Raw genomic sequence first — 14,177 nt, 5'->3', positions numbered from 1 at the left:
CTAGGATCCTTTCCTTCCTACAAGAGGGTTTGGATAAGGGATTATCAGCGAGTTCTCTAAAGGGACAGATTTCTGCTTTATCTGTCTTGTTACACAAACGACTGGCAGCTGTGCCAGATGTTCAAGCCTTTGTTCAGGCTTTGGTCAGGATCAAGCCTGTTTACAGGCCGTTGACTCCTCCCTGGAGTTTAAATTTAGTTCTTTCAGTTCTCCAAGGGGTTCCGTTTGAACCTTTACATTCCATAGATATTAAGTTGTTATCTTGGAAAGTTTTGTTTTTAGTTGCTATTTCTTCTGCTAGAAGAGTTTCTGAGTTATCTGCTCTGCAGTGTACTCTGCCCTATCTGGTGTTCCATTCAGATAAGGTCGTTTTGCGTACAAAAGCTGGTTTTCTTCCAAAAGTTGTTTCCAACAAGAATATTAACCAGGAAATAGTTGTGCCTTCTTTGTGTCCGAATCCAGTTTCAAAGAAGGAACGTTTGTTACACAATTTAGATGTAGTCTGTGCTTTAAAGTTTTATCTGGATGCAACAAAGGATTTCAGACAAACATCTTCTCTGTTTGTCGTCTATTCTGGTAAAAGGAGAGGTCAAAAAGCTACTGCTACCTCTCTTTCCTTTTGGCTGAAAAGCATCATCAGATTGGCTTATGAGACTGCCGGACGGCAGCCTCCTGAAAGAGTCACAGCTCACTCTACTAGGGCTGTGGCTTCCACTTGGGCCTTCAAGAACGAGGCTTCTGTTGATCAGATATGTAAGGCAGCGACTTGGTCTTCCCTGCACACTTTTGCCAAATTCTACAAATTTGATACTTTTGCTTCTTCGGAGGCTATTTTTGGGAGAAAGGTTTTGCAAGCCGTGGTGCCTTCTGTTTAGGTAACCTGATTTGCTCCCTCCCTTCATCCGTGTCCTAAAGCTTTGGTATTGGTTCCCACAAGTTATGGATGACGCCCTGGACCGGACACACCAATGTTGGAGAAAACAGAATTTATGCTTACCTGATAAATTACTTTCTCCAACGGTGTGTCCGGTCCACGGCCCGCCCTGGTTTTTTAATCAGGTTTGATAAATGTATTTCTTTAACTACAGTCACCACGGCACCCTATAGTTTCTCCTGTTTTTTCTCCTGTCCGTCGGTCGAATGACTGGGGTGGGCGGAGCCTAGGAGAGACTATATGGACAGCTTTTGCTGTACTCTTTGCCATTTCCTGTTGGGGAAGAGATATTCCCACAAGTTATGGATGACGCCGTGGACCGGACACACCGTTGGAGAAAGTAATTTATCAGGTAAGCATAAATTCTGTTTTTTCATTGCTGAGCTGCTTTACACCAGCCTCATATCAACATGCGCAATTCCAAGCTTTGGCTGGAGTGATGTAAAGCACACCATAACAGGACTCTGTAGCAGTGGAAATGTGTACTCTGGAGTGATGAATCATGCATCACTATCTGGTAGTCTGAGGGAAGAATCTGGGTGTGGCGGATGCCAGGAAAACGCTACCTACACTGCATAGTGCCTACTGTAAAGTTTGGTGGAAGAGTGATAATGGTCTGAGACTGTTTGAATTAGGCCCCTTTGTTCCAGTGAAAGGTCATCTTAATGTTAAGGTATACAAAGACTTTGTTGCCACAATTTGGGGAAGACCCTTTCATGTTTCACCATGACTCTGCCCCTGTGCACAAAGCAAGGTCCAAGATGACATGGTTTCACAAATTTGGTGTGGAGGAACTCGAGTAGTCTGCACTGAGTCCTGACCTCACCCCAATGAACACTTTAGGGATGAATTGTAACACTGATTGCAAGCTGATCTTCATGTCCAACCTCAGTGCTTGACTTCACAAATGCTCTTTTGGCTGACAGGTCACAGACACACTTAGCACACTTATGGAAAACCTTCCCAGAAGAGTAGTGGCTGTTATAGCTGCAATATAACCCCATATTTATACCCATAGTTTTGGAATGGGATGTCCAACAAAAGTATACAGGTTTGATGGTCAGTTGTCTACATACTTATGGTCATAGTGTATTTACATAAACTGTGGATTGAAAATCTCTTTTGGTCCATATTGACATGATAGCATCACGCAGTTGCTGCAGATTTGTCGGCTGCACATCCATGATGTGAATCTTCCGTTCCACCACATCCCACAGGTGCTCTTTTGGATTGAGATCTGGTGACTGTGGAGGCCATTGGAGTACAGTGAACTCATTGTCATGTTCAAGAAACCATTTTGAGATGATTTGAGCTTTGTGACATGGTGCATTATCCTGCTGGAAGTAGCCATCAGAAGACGGGTACACTGTAGTCATAAAGGGATGGACATGGTAAGCAACAATACTCAGGTAGGCCGTGGCATTTAAACAATGCTCAATTGGTACTAAGGGGCCCAAAGTGTAAAAAAGAAAATATCCCCACACCATTACACCACCACCACCAGCCAGAACCGTTGATGCAAGGCAGGATGGATCCATGCTTTCATGTTGTTTACGCCAAATTCTGACCCTACCATCTGAATGTCGTAGCTGAAATTGAGACTCATCAGACCAGGCAATGTTTTTCCAATCTTCTATTGTCCAATTTTGGTGAGCCTGTGCAAATGGTAGCCTCAGTTTCCTGTTCTTAGCGGACAGGAGTGGCACCCAGTGTGGTCTTCTGCTGCTGTAGCCCATCTGCTTCAAGGTTCGACGTGCTGTGCGTTCAGAGATGGTATTCTGAATACCTTGATTGTAACGAGTGATTATTTGAGTTACTGTTGCCTTTCTATCATCTCAAACCAGTCTGCCCATTCTCCTCTGACCTCTGACATAAACAAGGCATTTTCATCCACACAACTACCGCTCACTGGATATTTTCTTTTTTTTGGACCATTCTCTGTAAACCCTAGAGATGGTTGTGCATGAAAATCCCAGTAGATCAGCAATTTCTGAAATACTCAGACCAGCCTGTCTGGTACCAACAACCATGCCAAAAAGTTCAAAGTCACTTAAACCCCTTACTTCCCCATTCTGATGCTCGGTTTGAACTTCAGCAAGTCATCTTCACCATGTCTAGATGCCTAAATGCACTGAGTTGCTGCCATGTGATTGGCTGATTAGCAATTTGTGCTACCAAGCAATTGAACAGGTTTACCTAATAAAGTGGCTGGTGAGTGTATATCACACACACACATACGTGTGTGCATATATATATATATATATATCACAATATCTGTGTCTTGTAATTGGTTATTTTTATTTAGCTATGTTATTAGTTTTTGTTGTTTTAGTCACATGGTAAACAAGTCATGTCATGTAACTATCAGTGGTAGGTCTAGAAATGCTTTCAAGATATACAATCAAATTGTGGGTATTTCTTTGATATAGTGATATATTTTACATTTTTATTTGCTAATAATCACTAATTCTGGATTTGTTAGGATATCACCTAGATGTACTTTTATTTGTATTACAAGGTGAATCAGTGCAAAATTTACTGATACTTGGCATACTATACTATAAAATGCCCCTCTGTGCTTTTATTTGTTTCTGTTTCTTAATGCCTGAGCAGTGTTGTTGCGAGGAAATGCCTTGCATGCATAATAGCATTGGAATACGTATTGGTGATTTTAGCTTCTTTTCTGGACTGAGTGCACCCTTACATCTCCATAATTGTGAATATTTTATTTTAATGAAAATAGCAATTTGTGGGAATAATCTTTCATTTTTAAAGGAAAATATATATCAGGGTTTAGTCCTATCGATTTGATGATCTATTGAAACTGCCTTAGGTTTTTAAATTCAATGTGTTAGATTCTATTAGAATACCCAGTTTTCACACGCTTTTTAAGTGGCTTCAGACAATGCTTAAACTCTACCAACATTTTATGAGATCCTGAGAGTTTGAATACATTAATGCTGCAAACTGATATGGAATGGGTTAAAAGTACATTGTGTTGTCCTTGTAAGTATATTATAAAATGAACAAATGTGTTAGTTCTAAGATGGATCCTGAAATAATTTTGGGGAAGTGTATGGTTTTGTGTAGAATTGGGAGTGGGGCTTAGTCTACAAGAGTGGACTGGTCCAACAAAAGTTATAAAGAATATTGCCCAACCAATTAGGCTGGCTATGCCAGAGAGGGTTGAGGGGGTTGGTTCTGCTGCCTTTTAAGGCTAGGCCAGAGATAGAGAGTGGGTGGAGTCCAGTCTGTGACAGAGGCAGGGATCTATAAAGTGCACTGCCAGAGTTTTTTTTTTTTAATTTACCTTTACCTCAGGTAAGGCAGTGTGACATTTAAAGGGACAGTCTACACCAGAATTGTTATTGTTTTAAAAGATAATCCCTTGTTTACCCATTCCCTAGTTTTGCATAACCAACACAGTTATATTTATATATTTTTTACCTCTGTGATTATCTTGTATCTAAGCCTCTGCAGACTGCCCCTTTATTTGTTCTTTTGACAGACTTGCAGTTTAGCCAATCGGTGATGGCTCCCAGGTAAGTTCACGTGCACGAGCACAGTGTTATCTATATGAAAAACATGAACTAACACCCTCTAGTGGTGAAAAACCTGTTAAAATGCATTCTTAAGAGGCGGCCTTCAAGGTCTAAGAAATTAGCATATGAACCTCCTAATTTAAGCTTTCAACTAAGAATGCCAAGAAAACAAAGAAAAATTGGTGATAAAAGTAAATGATAAAATTGTTTAAAATTACATGCCCTATCTGAATCATGAAAGTTTTTTTTGGACTAGACTGTCCCTTTAATGCATGGAGAGGAATGCGTGCCTGTCTTGTCTATTAACATGTATAGGTTTGTACAATCTGTTAGCATGTTACAAATAATGATGACGATAATAATATTAATAGTAAGGATTTGCAAACATGCAATACATATATGCATTTTTTCTGCAGGATTTCCTGATTCACTCTTCTTCCCGTGACAGATTATTCACTCAAAAATACTTGAAAGTTTTGGGATGCTGTGCCAGCTTTCATTATATGTGTAAACAAAGAACATTTTATGCTAATTATTTTCAATAAATGTTGTTGGATTTATCCAGGGACTTTTGGGAGAGGACCACTGCTCATTTGGAGCACAATGCCTAGCTGAATGCGCTCTGAAAGGTCCCTTGAAACCATGTGACCACCTACATATCTGTGAACACAGATCCTCCATAAGCAAGATGAACGGCAGGATATGATTGGACAGTTTGAAAAGTAACAGAAAAAGTAACGGACATTGGCATTTGTCTTCTGTGTTTCCTATTGTTTACACAATCTTGCACAGTCTTCCAGGGGAGGTTTATCTGTACCTAGATTATAACAAGTAGATATCCATAAAGGTTAGAACTTACCTTATGATCTCTACCTTACTTGCCAATGAAAGAGGGAAATGCTTAGATGCAAGGAAGTTTAGGCATAAGGCACATATAAGGTTGCTACCTCAGCCATGGTTTCCTGGACACTTATGAGTTGTACATGCTGCAGGGTGATCATTGGACAGCACATAAATAGTGACACTGAACAGCACTATTCATGACCCTCTCTGCACACCCTGCAGCATGTATAACTCATAAGTGTCCAGGAAAACATGGCTGAGGTGGCAACCCTAGGTACATATGGCTATGTCCAATCACATGACCTCCAGTGGTTTATGAGAACTGAAATTAAAAGTTTACTGAAATCTGCACATCTTAAAAAGAAAAGGGGTTTGAGTTACTTTATTAATTTACAAGGCACTTGTTCACAAGCAACAACAAAAATGGCTGGTTACAGAGACAGTTTGTGAATGAACACACAATATAAAATACAGTTCTGAGTAATACAAAACCCCATAGTACCTGAATAAATGATATTAATAAATATCCACAAATCTAAAGTAAAATAGTTGATTCCTAAGTACTGTTACATTTTTATTTTAATGCTATAACTCTTATAATTTCATAGAATTCAGTAAAATCAAATTGCTTCTTGAGAATACAAAATAAAACTGTACAAATAATAATTAAATAGTCTCATTAACAGTTCTGAAGTTTCTAAAACCCAATATTTTACTTTCTTGATTCAGATAGAGTTTAGAATTAAAAAAAAAATAATAATTCCAATTAACTTCTATTGTCAAATTTACGTAGTCCTCTTGGTATCCATTGTTAAAAAGCAGGCAGATAGGCTCAGAAGAGTGCACGTGTCTGGAGCAATACATGGCAGCAGTTTTGCAGGAATGCTTTTAACAATGTTATAGGTTTGTAAGGGCACTGGGTGGCAGCAGTGTTTATTGTCATGTAGTGTTCCAGACATGTACACACATTACCTACCTAGGTAATCTTTTCAACAAAGACTACCATGAGAACAAAGCAAATTTAATAATAAGTGTGACCTGGAAACCTTTTTAAAATTGTGTGCTCTGTCTGAATCATCAAAGAACATTTTTGGATTTCATGTTGCTTTAATGTGCAAGATGGGCCTTAACCAGGGGCTGAAGCCCAACAAGCTCTTGGGAGACAAAAAGGGAGAGCAAAGGTCAAGGCAGGATGGCAAGAAAGGGAAGTAGGATGACACAAAGGGGTAAAAGTATGGTATGAAGGGGACGCAGTATGGCAGAAATGGTGAGAGGAAAGAAAAAGGGGAGGTTGAATGGCACAAAGGTATGTCAGTATGTCACAAAGGTGAAGCAGCATGACACAAAGTGGTGATAGGATATTACAAGGGGTGTGTGAATGGCACGAAGGAGAAGCAGGATGGCACAAACATAGCGCAGGATTGCACGGGGTAAAGCAGGATAACGTAAAGGAGTGAAAGAATGGCATAAAGGAAAGGAGGATAGAACAAATATGTTACATGATGGCAACAAGGGGAGAGAATAAAGATAGAAATGGAATGACAGGATGGCACAACGTTTAGGCAGGATAAAACAACTGATTGAAAACACAAAGGGAAGGCATGATAGCACAAAATGAAAGGCAGAACGGCACACACAGGGGATATGATGGAAACAAAGGGAGAGATGTGGCAGGATGGCATAAAGAGGATGGAAAGCATAAGGGGGTGACATGATGGCACAAAAGGGTATAAGGATGGCACAAAGGAAAGACAGGATAGAATATAGGTGGATAGGGTGGCACAACAGTTACACAGTATGGCTCAGACAAAGTAACACAAATGGGAGTCAGGGTGGCACAAAGGGAAATAGGATGGAAAATATGAATGCAGGAAATAAAGTGTAGGCAGGAATTGAACATAGAGGAAACAGGAAGGCACAGTGAGAGGCAGGAAAATATGAATTGCACAATCTTCACTTTGTATTAGGTCATGCTTTTGGGTCTGGTTTTATTATTACAGTATTATTATTTTTTTAACAAACATAGGTAAGTGTATTTACAAAACTGCTGACTGCAGTAATAAGAGGAGATAAAGCTCCCATCTGTATTCCTGTCATAAGTTATCATTTGCATTCTGGCTTTTCGGTAATATGATGGTCAGTTCCTATAAACAAAATGCCTATTTTAAAACTGATAGATTTATTGTACAAAACAAATACACTTACTTGTTAAAACATGAGTGGTGTAGTTTCTAACAATTTCTATGGTTATTTTCATAGCACACAGAAAGCTCACATGAACTACAGCAACGGCACATCCAGATAGGTTTGCAGGTGCCGGCGCTACTGTGATTGACCGGATTATGTGTTTGTGGGGCAGGAAAAAACACCTGAGGCCACTGAAGTTAAAGGGATAGGAAAGTCAAAATGAAACTTACATGATTCAGATAGAGCATGTCATTTTAAGACACTTTTAAATTCACTTCTATTTTCAAATGTGCACCTGGGCACTGTGGTTTCTAGTTACGCCTCTGGATCCTGGATATATTTATTTCAAGTATGGATGTTTAGTAACTTTTTTGAAGTTCTAAAATCTTTACAGACATGCAATAATTTGGGGGAAAAACATAAAATCAGAATTTATTCATAATTATTAGCATAACTAATGTGTTTTTAAGGAATGGAACTGTAATGCTAGTTGATTTTTGAAAATGTATATTTAAAATAAATAAACAAACAAACTGACCATCATATTTCTGAGCAGAGCCAGCAAGGATCTAACCTAAATGTTCTAGAGTCCTTCATATATTTTCTTTTGTTTAAGGACTTAATAATGAAAAGTTCTACTATTAAAGGGGGTAAATATGGCTTTATATACAATTTACATGTAAGAGACTTACATTACCTCAGTCCTGATAGGTAAAATGTACCCTGATTCTAAATTAATACAATTTCCCTGTAGAAAATGAAGGTTCAAATACTTTAAAGGGACATAAAACCCTATAATTTTATTTTGTGATTCCGATAGAGCATATGACTTTAAACAACTTTCCAATTGACTTCTATTATCAAATGTTCTTCGTTTTCTTATCCTTTGTTGAAAAGCAGGGAAATAAGCAGAAGAGTGTGCACGTCAGCAGTATTATATGGCAGCATAATGTTATACATTAGTAAGAGCACTAGATCGCAGTACTATTTCCTGTAATGTAGTGCTCCTACTTATCTAGATATATCTTCAACAAAGAATAACAAGAGAACTAAGCAAATTTTATAAGAGAAGTAAATTGGAAACTTTTTAAAAATGGTTTTCTCTATCTGAATCATGAAAGAAAATGTTTGGGTTTCATGTCCCTTTGACAACAACATGCATATTATAGTCACTTTTTCAATTGTTTTTAACACAACTTTTTTTGTGGCCTGTAAAGTTTGGTGGTTCAGATGCCAAATCCCATTAATTGACATGAGTATTTGCTATATTAACAGTTATCCATCTCCTGAACAGGGCTAAAGTTTCTTTCTGTTTAAAGGGGCATAATTATTAACAATAAAATAACAAATGGCCCTACTTTTTAAAAACTGTTTATTTATTTTTATTAATTCTGTTTTGTCCTACCCCAGTAAACAGGTGAAACATGTAGGCAAATTAGAGCTTAGATGCACTCCCTTGCCAGAAACGTATTCCTGCATATTAGCCAATCAAAAATTACAGGAAATTCTTCAAATAATAAGTATTTGACCAAAATAGAGATATTTATTTTACTAATGTTGAAAACTGCAGGCTTATTACTGCACTTGAATATTGGCTATAAAGACTTTAAAAAATGAAACATTTAAAAATGAACAATGTGTTTTTAGTCTACATAAATGATTGTTGACTATGGTAATTATAGCCCTGTCTGTCACAAAATTGTAAAGATAAATAATAGATATATAATTTGTTTTTTTTTAGTTATTAAAATGTTTTTTGAATTTTTAATCTAGCTGAAGATAATGATCTAGATTCTAGAGCTAGTTTATTTGTTGGCTTTAAACACAGCTTTGCGAACAGGCCTATGACATTTAATATGATATCATGAAGTTACAGCAGATTTACATCACATCTACCACTACACCTGAGATGTATGTTTTTTTTAATGAGTTCAACCCTAGATAAATCATATGGGATGTGTGATCTCACACAATATGACATTTAAAAGGACATTAAAATACATTTGCTTATGTATGCATAGTATATGTCAGCAATTAAGCACTACAAAAATCTACTTATATAAAATGTCTAAAAAGCATTAACAATGTTAATTTTGAAAACATATGCAGGGGTTTAATATTGCAGGACAATACAGGTATACACCCCCTGAAAAGCCTGGTGAAACTTCTGATTTCCTTTGCTGCAGCCAATCAGAGACTGACATTTGAGACTCATTGTAGCATTGTCCCGTATACAATCTCAGAACAGCTGCTGTATGTATTTGTGGTCTTCAGTCCCTCTGGGGGTGGGGATATAGGCATAGCAGAAATTATCACAATATTTTATAGCAGTAGCTGGCAAAATAAATAACAAATGTTCATTGCAACAGCATTTATATTTTTAATAAGACATTTTACAAAGCATTTAAGTTTGTGTTCAATGTCCTTTTAATAGAAAATGTAACACTATTGAGGCTATTGATTTAATTATACTTTGGTTTTGCTTCTGATTTCTGACAATATTTACATAACACTGAGGAACTCACAGTTGCCATAAAATGTTAAGTGTAAAAGTTCAGCTTCAGCTGACTTTATGATTCTACATTAATATGTGGCTGTCTTAATGTTATTAACACCCCCACCCCACCAAGTCAATACCTTAATATGAACCCAAGTTCTTTTCTTACATTTCTATTATATTAAACCCCACTGGTATCTGAGGGCTGTTGCGTTTCTTGTCCTTCAGATGGGTTGGGGTTACTTTCATTGCCACAATCACAGGGTGCAGGAGGCACCTCTTCTACCTGATCCTTGGACTCTTCTTGAGTCTTCTGAGAAACTGCTTCAGCTGGAACATTATCTTTACTTTCTTCAGGTTTTGGTTCCTCTACCTGGTTACATGGAGTTTGCTCTACTTTCTCACATGGGGAAACCTCCTGAGCTTTAGCAGTGTCTTCTTTGGGGGTTTTTATTGTTTCCTCTGTAATCTGTCCTTCTTGAGTCTCTTTTGTTTGAAGATGTGGTTCTTGTCTTATATTTGGGCCCTTTGTTGGAGATTTGAGATTCTGAGCAGCATTAAGGATATCTGCCTGAAGCTGTTTGGTGGAATCCACAACTTCTTCTACCTTTGCATCTTGAGGTTTCTCTTGAATTTCATTGAAAGCTTTAATTCCACCAGCCATGTCATCATGGTTTACATACTCCTTTTGCGAGAAGGAGGAAGGGTAATAGGCTGAAGCCTTTTGTTTGTGACTCATAATTACAGCTGCACACACAATGAATATAAGTAGTAACACCAAAGAACCCACCACAATGATAAGCAACATGTATTCTTTTAAAAACTGTGTAATGTTTTCAAGAATGCTAAGAGACGTGGATGTTCCATTGGAATGTGTTCCAAGGACTTCTGTTGTAAGGCTGAAAAGCTGATGGCTCTGTGTAGGAGATACCGTAGTTCCACCTTCACCATCCCCACTACCTGCAGAGATGTCTGATTCTGAGTGAGTATATCTTGCCAAACAAAATGAACACGTGAACACAAGGTAAATACATAAGGTCATTGAGAATCCCATTCTTATTTGCTGAACTGGACTCTGTTAAAGAAGAACAGAAATATAATTTCTTGTAAATGTGGGTATATATAAGTTATTTTCAACATGCAAAAGTCTGACATTTCTACTACACCTGTGGATCTCTGGTTTTGAGTGTAGATTTGAGGAATGTATTTTACCAATTAACAGATTTTTTTTAAAATGTGTTTATAAAGAACATACTTCAATTTAGATAATAAAATGTATAAAATCGGTTTACAGACCTTTCAAGTCTGTAATGTAGCCCTTTATTTAAAAAAAGATTAGAACACTGGCGTATCAGTCTTAAAGGAAGAACTATAGCTGCTATTTTTTTTTATGTTTGAGACTAATTTGTGAGGCAGAAACAACAGCTAAAAATGTGTGGAGCAAGCATTCATCTAGAAATGAAGACCAAAACATCTTACATATGGTCCATAAATCATATCCTTTTGTATTTGTTTGTCTGGAAATCATTTAACATATATGGAATGATTCTAATAAAATTTTCTATGCCTAATCTGCCCCTGGAAGAAATGTCTTCCATACACAAATGTTTTACCCTTTGAATACCTCCCCACGCTTTTGCTGTACCAGCCACATCTGGGTTCTGTCTAGTTCTTTGTTACAGAGGTGTCCCTAGAGAATGCAGCAGACCCCAGGCTTACAAAGTAGTAAAAAGTTTCAGGTCTGTAGAAAACTGTAATGATGCAGGGATCTAGCTTTATAGATGTTTGTCTCATTCCTTTTATACTTTTGTACTCCCTTTTATGCTATTGTTATTTATAACCCTTCACTTTAGAAACACTATACAAACTGAATGTTGAAGAATCTAATGAAAAGTTTGGCTATTTTGCAGTGAGAGTATAAAACATTTTACTTGTCCAAGAAAAATGAAAATAAAATAACTGCATATGTAATAATATGTGTAGCAATGGAATTAAAAAAACAACAATTTTTTTTAACTGTTTAGAAAAAGAGAAAAAAAAAAAAAAGGAAATCAATACTGAATATTTAAGGAATTCTGCACAAAACTCTAGTGAATATTTAAATAAAGTAAGGCATAACCTGATGGTTTAAGAGTTTAAAAAGAGACATTTTTTTCACATTTTGCCAAGTTATCTAATTTGTAAACATTTATTGCATATAATATATAAGGAACATACTTACCAAAGAGTTTCAGATTCCAGGCGTTACAAATATTGCCGACAAGCAAGACGCCAGCTGTGTCTTGAGATATGTAAAACTATGCAGTTACATATATAGATGCTTTCCCTACAAATGTTAATACACATTTAGTTAGAGAACAGAATGTTTTAGCACTGCATGTGTTCTTCAGACCTGCAATTTCCTGCAGCCTCTGTCTGCTCAGATAGTCTCTCAAGTCTATGCCTAATACAGACTGTTTTCATTAAGAGAGAGAGAAAAGGGGGGCAAGCTCAGCCCTTAAAAAAATCCCTCCTGCCTTTTCTGTGCATCCTTCTGGATCTAGAGGCGGGGTATATTAACCCATGAGCTGCCAGATAATCTCAAGTTTTGTCCTTTATTTAAAAGGAAAATAAAACTATTTGAACATGGCAGGCTACAAATGCTCTCTATCCAAAATTTAATTGAGGGACATATTATTTTATGCTTACAGTATATTAAAAATGTTGCTATTTGTATTATATTTATAGACTCATTTTAGAAAGAAAAATATTTGGAGATAGATGTCTGAGTTTAATGTAAAACATAAAATACATAAGCTAACTGTGGCTTATATATATATATTTAAATATTATGTTATTCTGATAATAAATAAATAATAATAATAATCATTTTCAATACTAAACAGCACATTTGAGCCATTTTCTCTTCAAATTCCACAGCTAAAAGGACTTGATAAACCCAGCAAAACACTTTTCTAATTATTGCCACAAAAGGTTTGCAAATCTAGCACTGGTTTGTGCATGGGCAAAACACATTGAAATTTCCCCCTGCCGCCATATTGGATGACAAAAATGCTAAATGTTATTAGCATCACTACACATTATTAAATGGATATGAAACACAAATATTTTCTTTCAAGATTTAGATAAAAGCAGGCAATTTTACACAACTTTGTAATTTACTTCTATTATCTAATTTTCTTTGTTCTCTTGGTACCTTTTGTTGAAAAGCAGGGACGTATGCTTAGGAGCCAGACCATTTCTGGAACACTACATGGCAGCAGTTTTGCAAGAATGTTATCCATTTGCAATGGCACTATATGGCAGCACTATTTCCTGCCATATAATGATCCAGACACCTCCGTAGGTATCTCTTCAACACAGCATATCAGCGGAATTAAGCTAATTTGGTAATATAATTGGAAACTTTTTAAAAATGATACGCTCTGTCTGAATCACAAAAGAACATTTTTGGGTTTCATATCTCTTTAAAAGGGATCAATATACACAGAGGCCCTTCAACCTGTGATGTAATTGCTAAACTTCCAAAGCCACCATTTTGTTTAATTTTGATCGTGCACATTTGGTTTATAAAACTAGTAAACTATCAAGACAGATAGAAAATGTCTGTTTTTATTTTGGAAGTACACATTTTACACATTTTAGGGCTGAATCACTGGAAAAACACACTGACAATACAGGCCGAGATTCATCAATCATTAAATGCGAAAAAACAAGCACAAGATTGTGATCAGCAACTAAATGCTTTCAATTGCAACAGTATTGGTGGCTCTACAAGTTTTTTTTTACCTTAGTATAACATCATTGAGTATCAGTGTGCTTGTGATGTGCTGTCAGCTAATTCCTGTTCACTTTGTTTCCTAATTCAGTTATTTTTTTTCCATCTTCTGAATTTAACCCAAATTTCAACCTCAGCTGGCCTTCAAGATTATATTAGAGTATTTGAATCTCTTGCAAATGTCATCTTGTGGCAACATCTTTGGAAGCTGATTCATGTTTTCCATGGAAAGATCTGTAGCCAGCACTTTTCAAGCTCCTGAATAAAAGAGCATGCACAGTGTTTAGGAAGAACAAAAAAAACAGTACCGTCCAACAGAGAATGCCAAAAATTATATTCAGCAATGGAGCCTCCATTCTGGCTCTGAAGACTTTAATTGGTTGTTTAGGAGTGTAG

The 14,177-nt window shown here is 36.8% G+C and overlaps 1 protein-coding gene across 2 annotated transcripts; it reads right to left on the bottom strand.

Annotated features, from left to right (window-relative positions):
* Window positions 1-5,674: 5,674 nt before the first annotated feature.
* On the bottom strand, window positions 5,675-13,844 carry TMEM119 (transmembrane protein 119). Of its 2 annotated transcripts, XM_053702145.1 has the most exons (3): window positions 13,793-13,844; window positions 12,225-12,329; window positions 5,675-11,078 (listed from the first exon to the last, which is right to left on the bottom strand). In XM_053702145.1, the coding sequence occupies exon 3, from the start codon at window positions 11,055-11,057 to the stop codon at window positions 10,185-10,187; it is 873 nt and encodes a 290-aa protein (XP_053558120.1). In that variant the 5' UTR covers window positions 11,058-11,078; window positions 12,225-12,329; window positions 13,793-13,844; the 3' UTR covers window positions 5,675-10,184. The 2 variants fall into 2 exon arrangements, with proteins under 2 accessions (XP_053558120.1, XP_053558119.1); XM_053702144.1 differs by lacking the exon at window positions 13,793-13,844 and having other exon boundaries at window positions 12,225-12,422.
* Between the last annotated feature and the right edge of the window lie 333 nt (window positions 13,845-14,177).

The sequence above is a fragment of the Bombina bombina genome, chromosome 2 (assembly GCF_027579735.1).
Source record: "Bombina bombina isolate aBomBom1 chromosome 2, aBomBom1.pri, whole genome shotgun sequence".
In the NCBI taxonomy this organism is placed as follows: Eukaryota; Metazoa; Chordata; class Amphibia; order Anura; family Bombinatoridae; genus Bombina; species Bombina bombina.
This window is presented reverse-complemented; position numbering and strand designations above follow the sequence as displayed.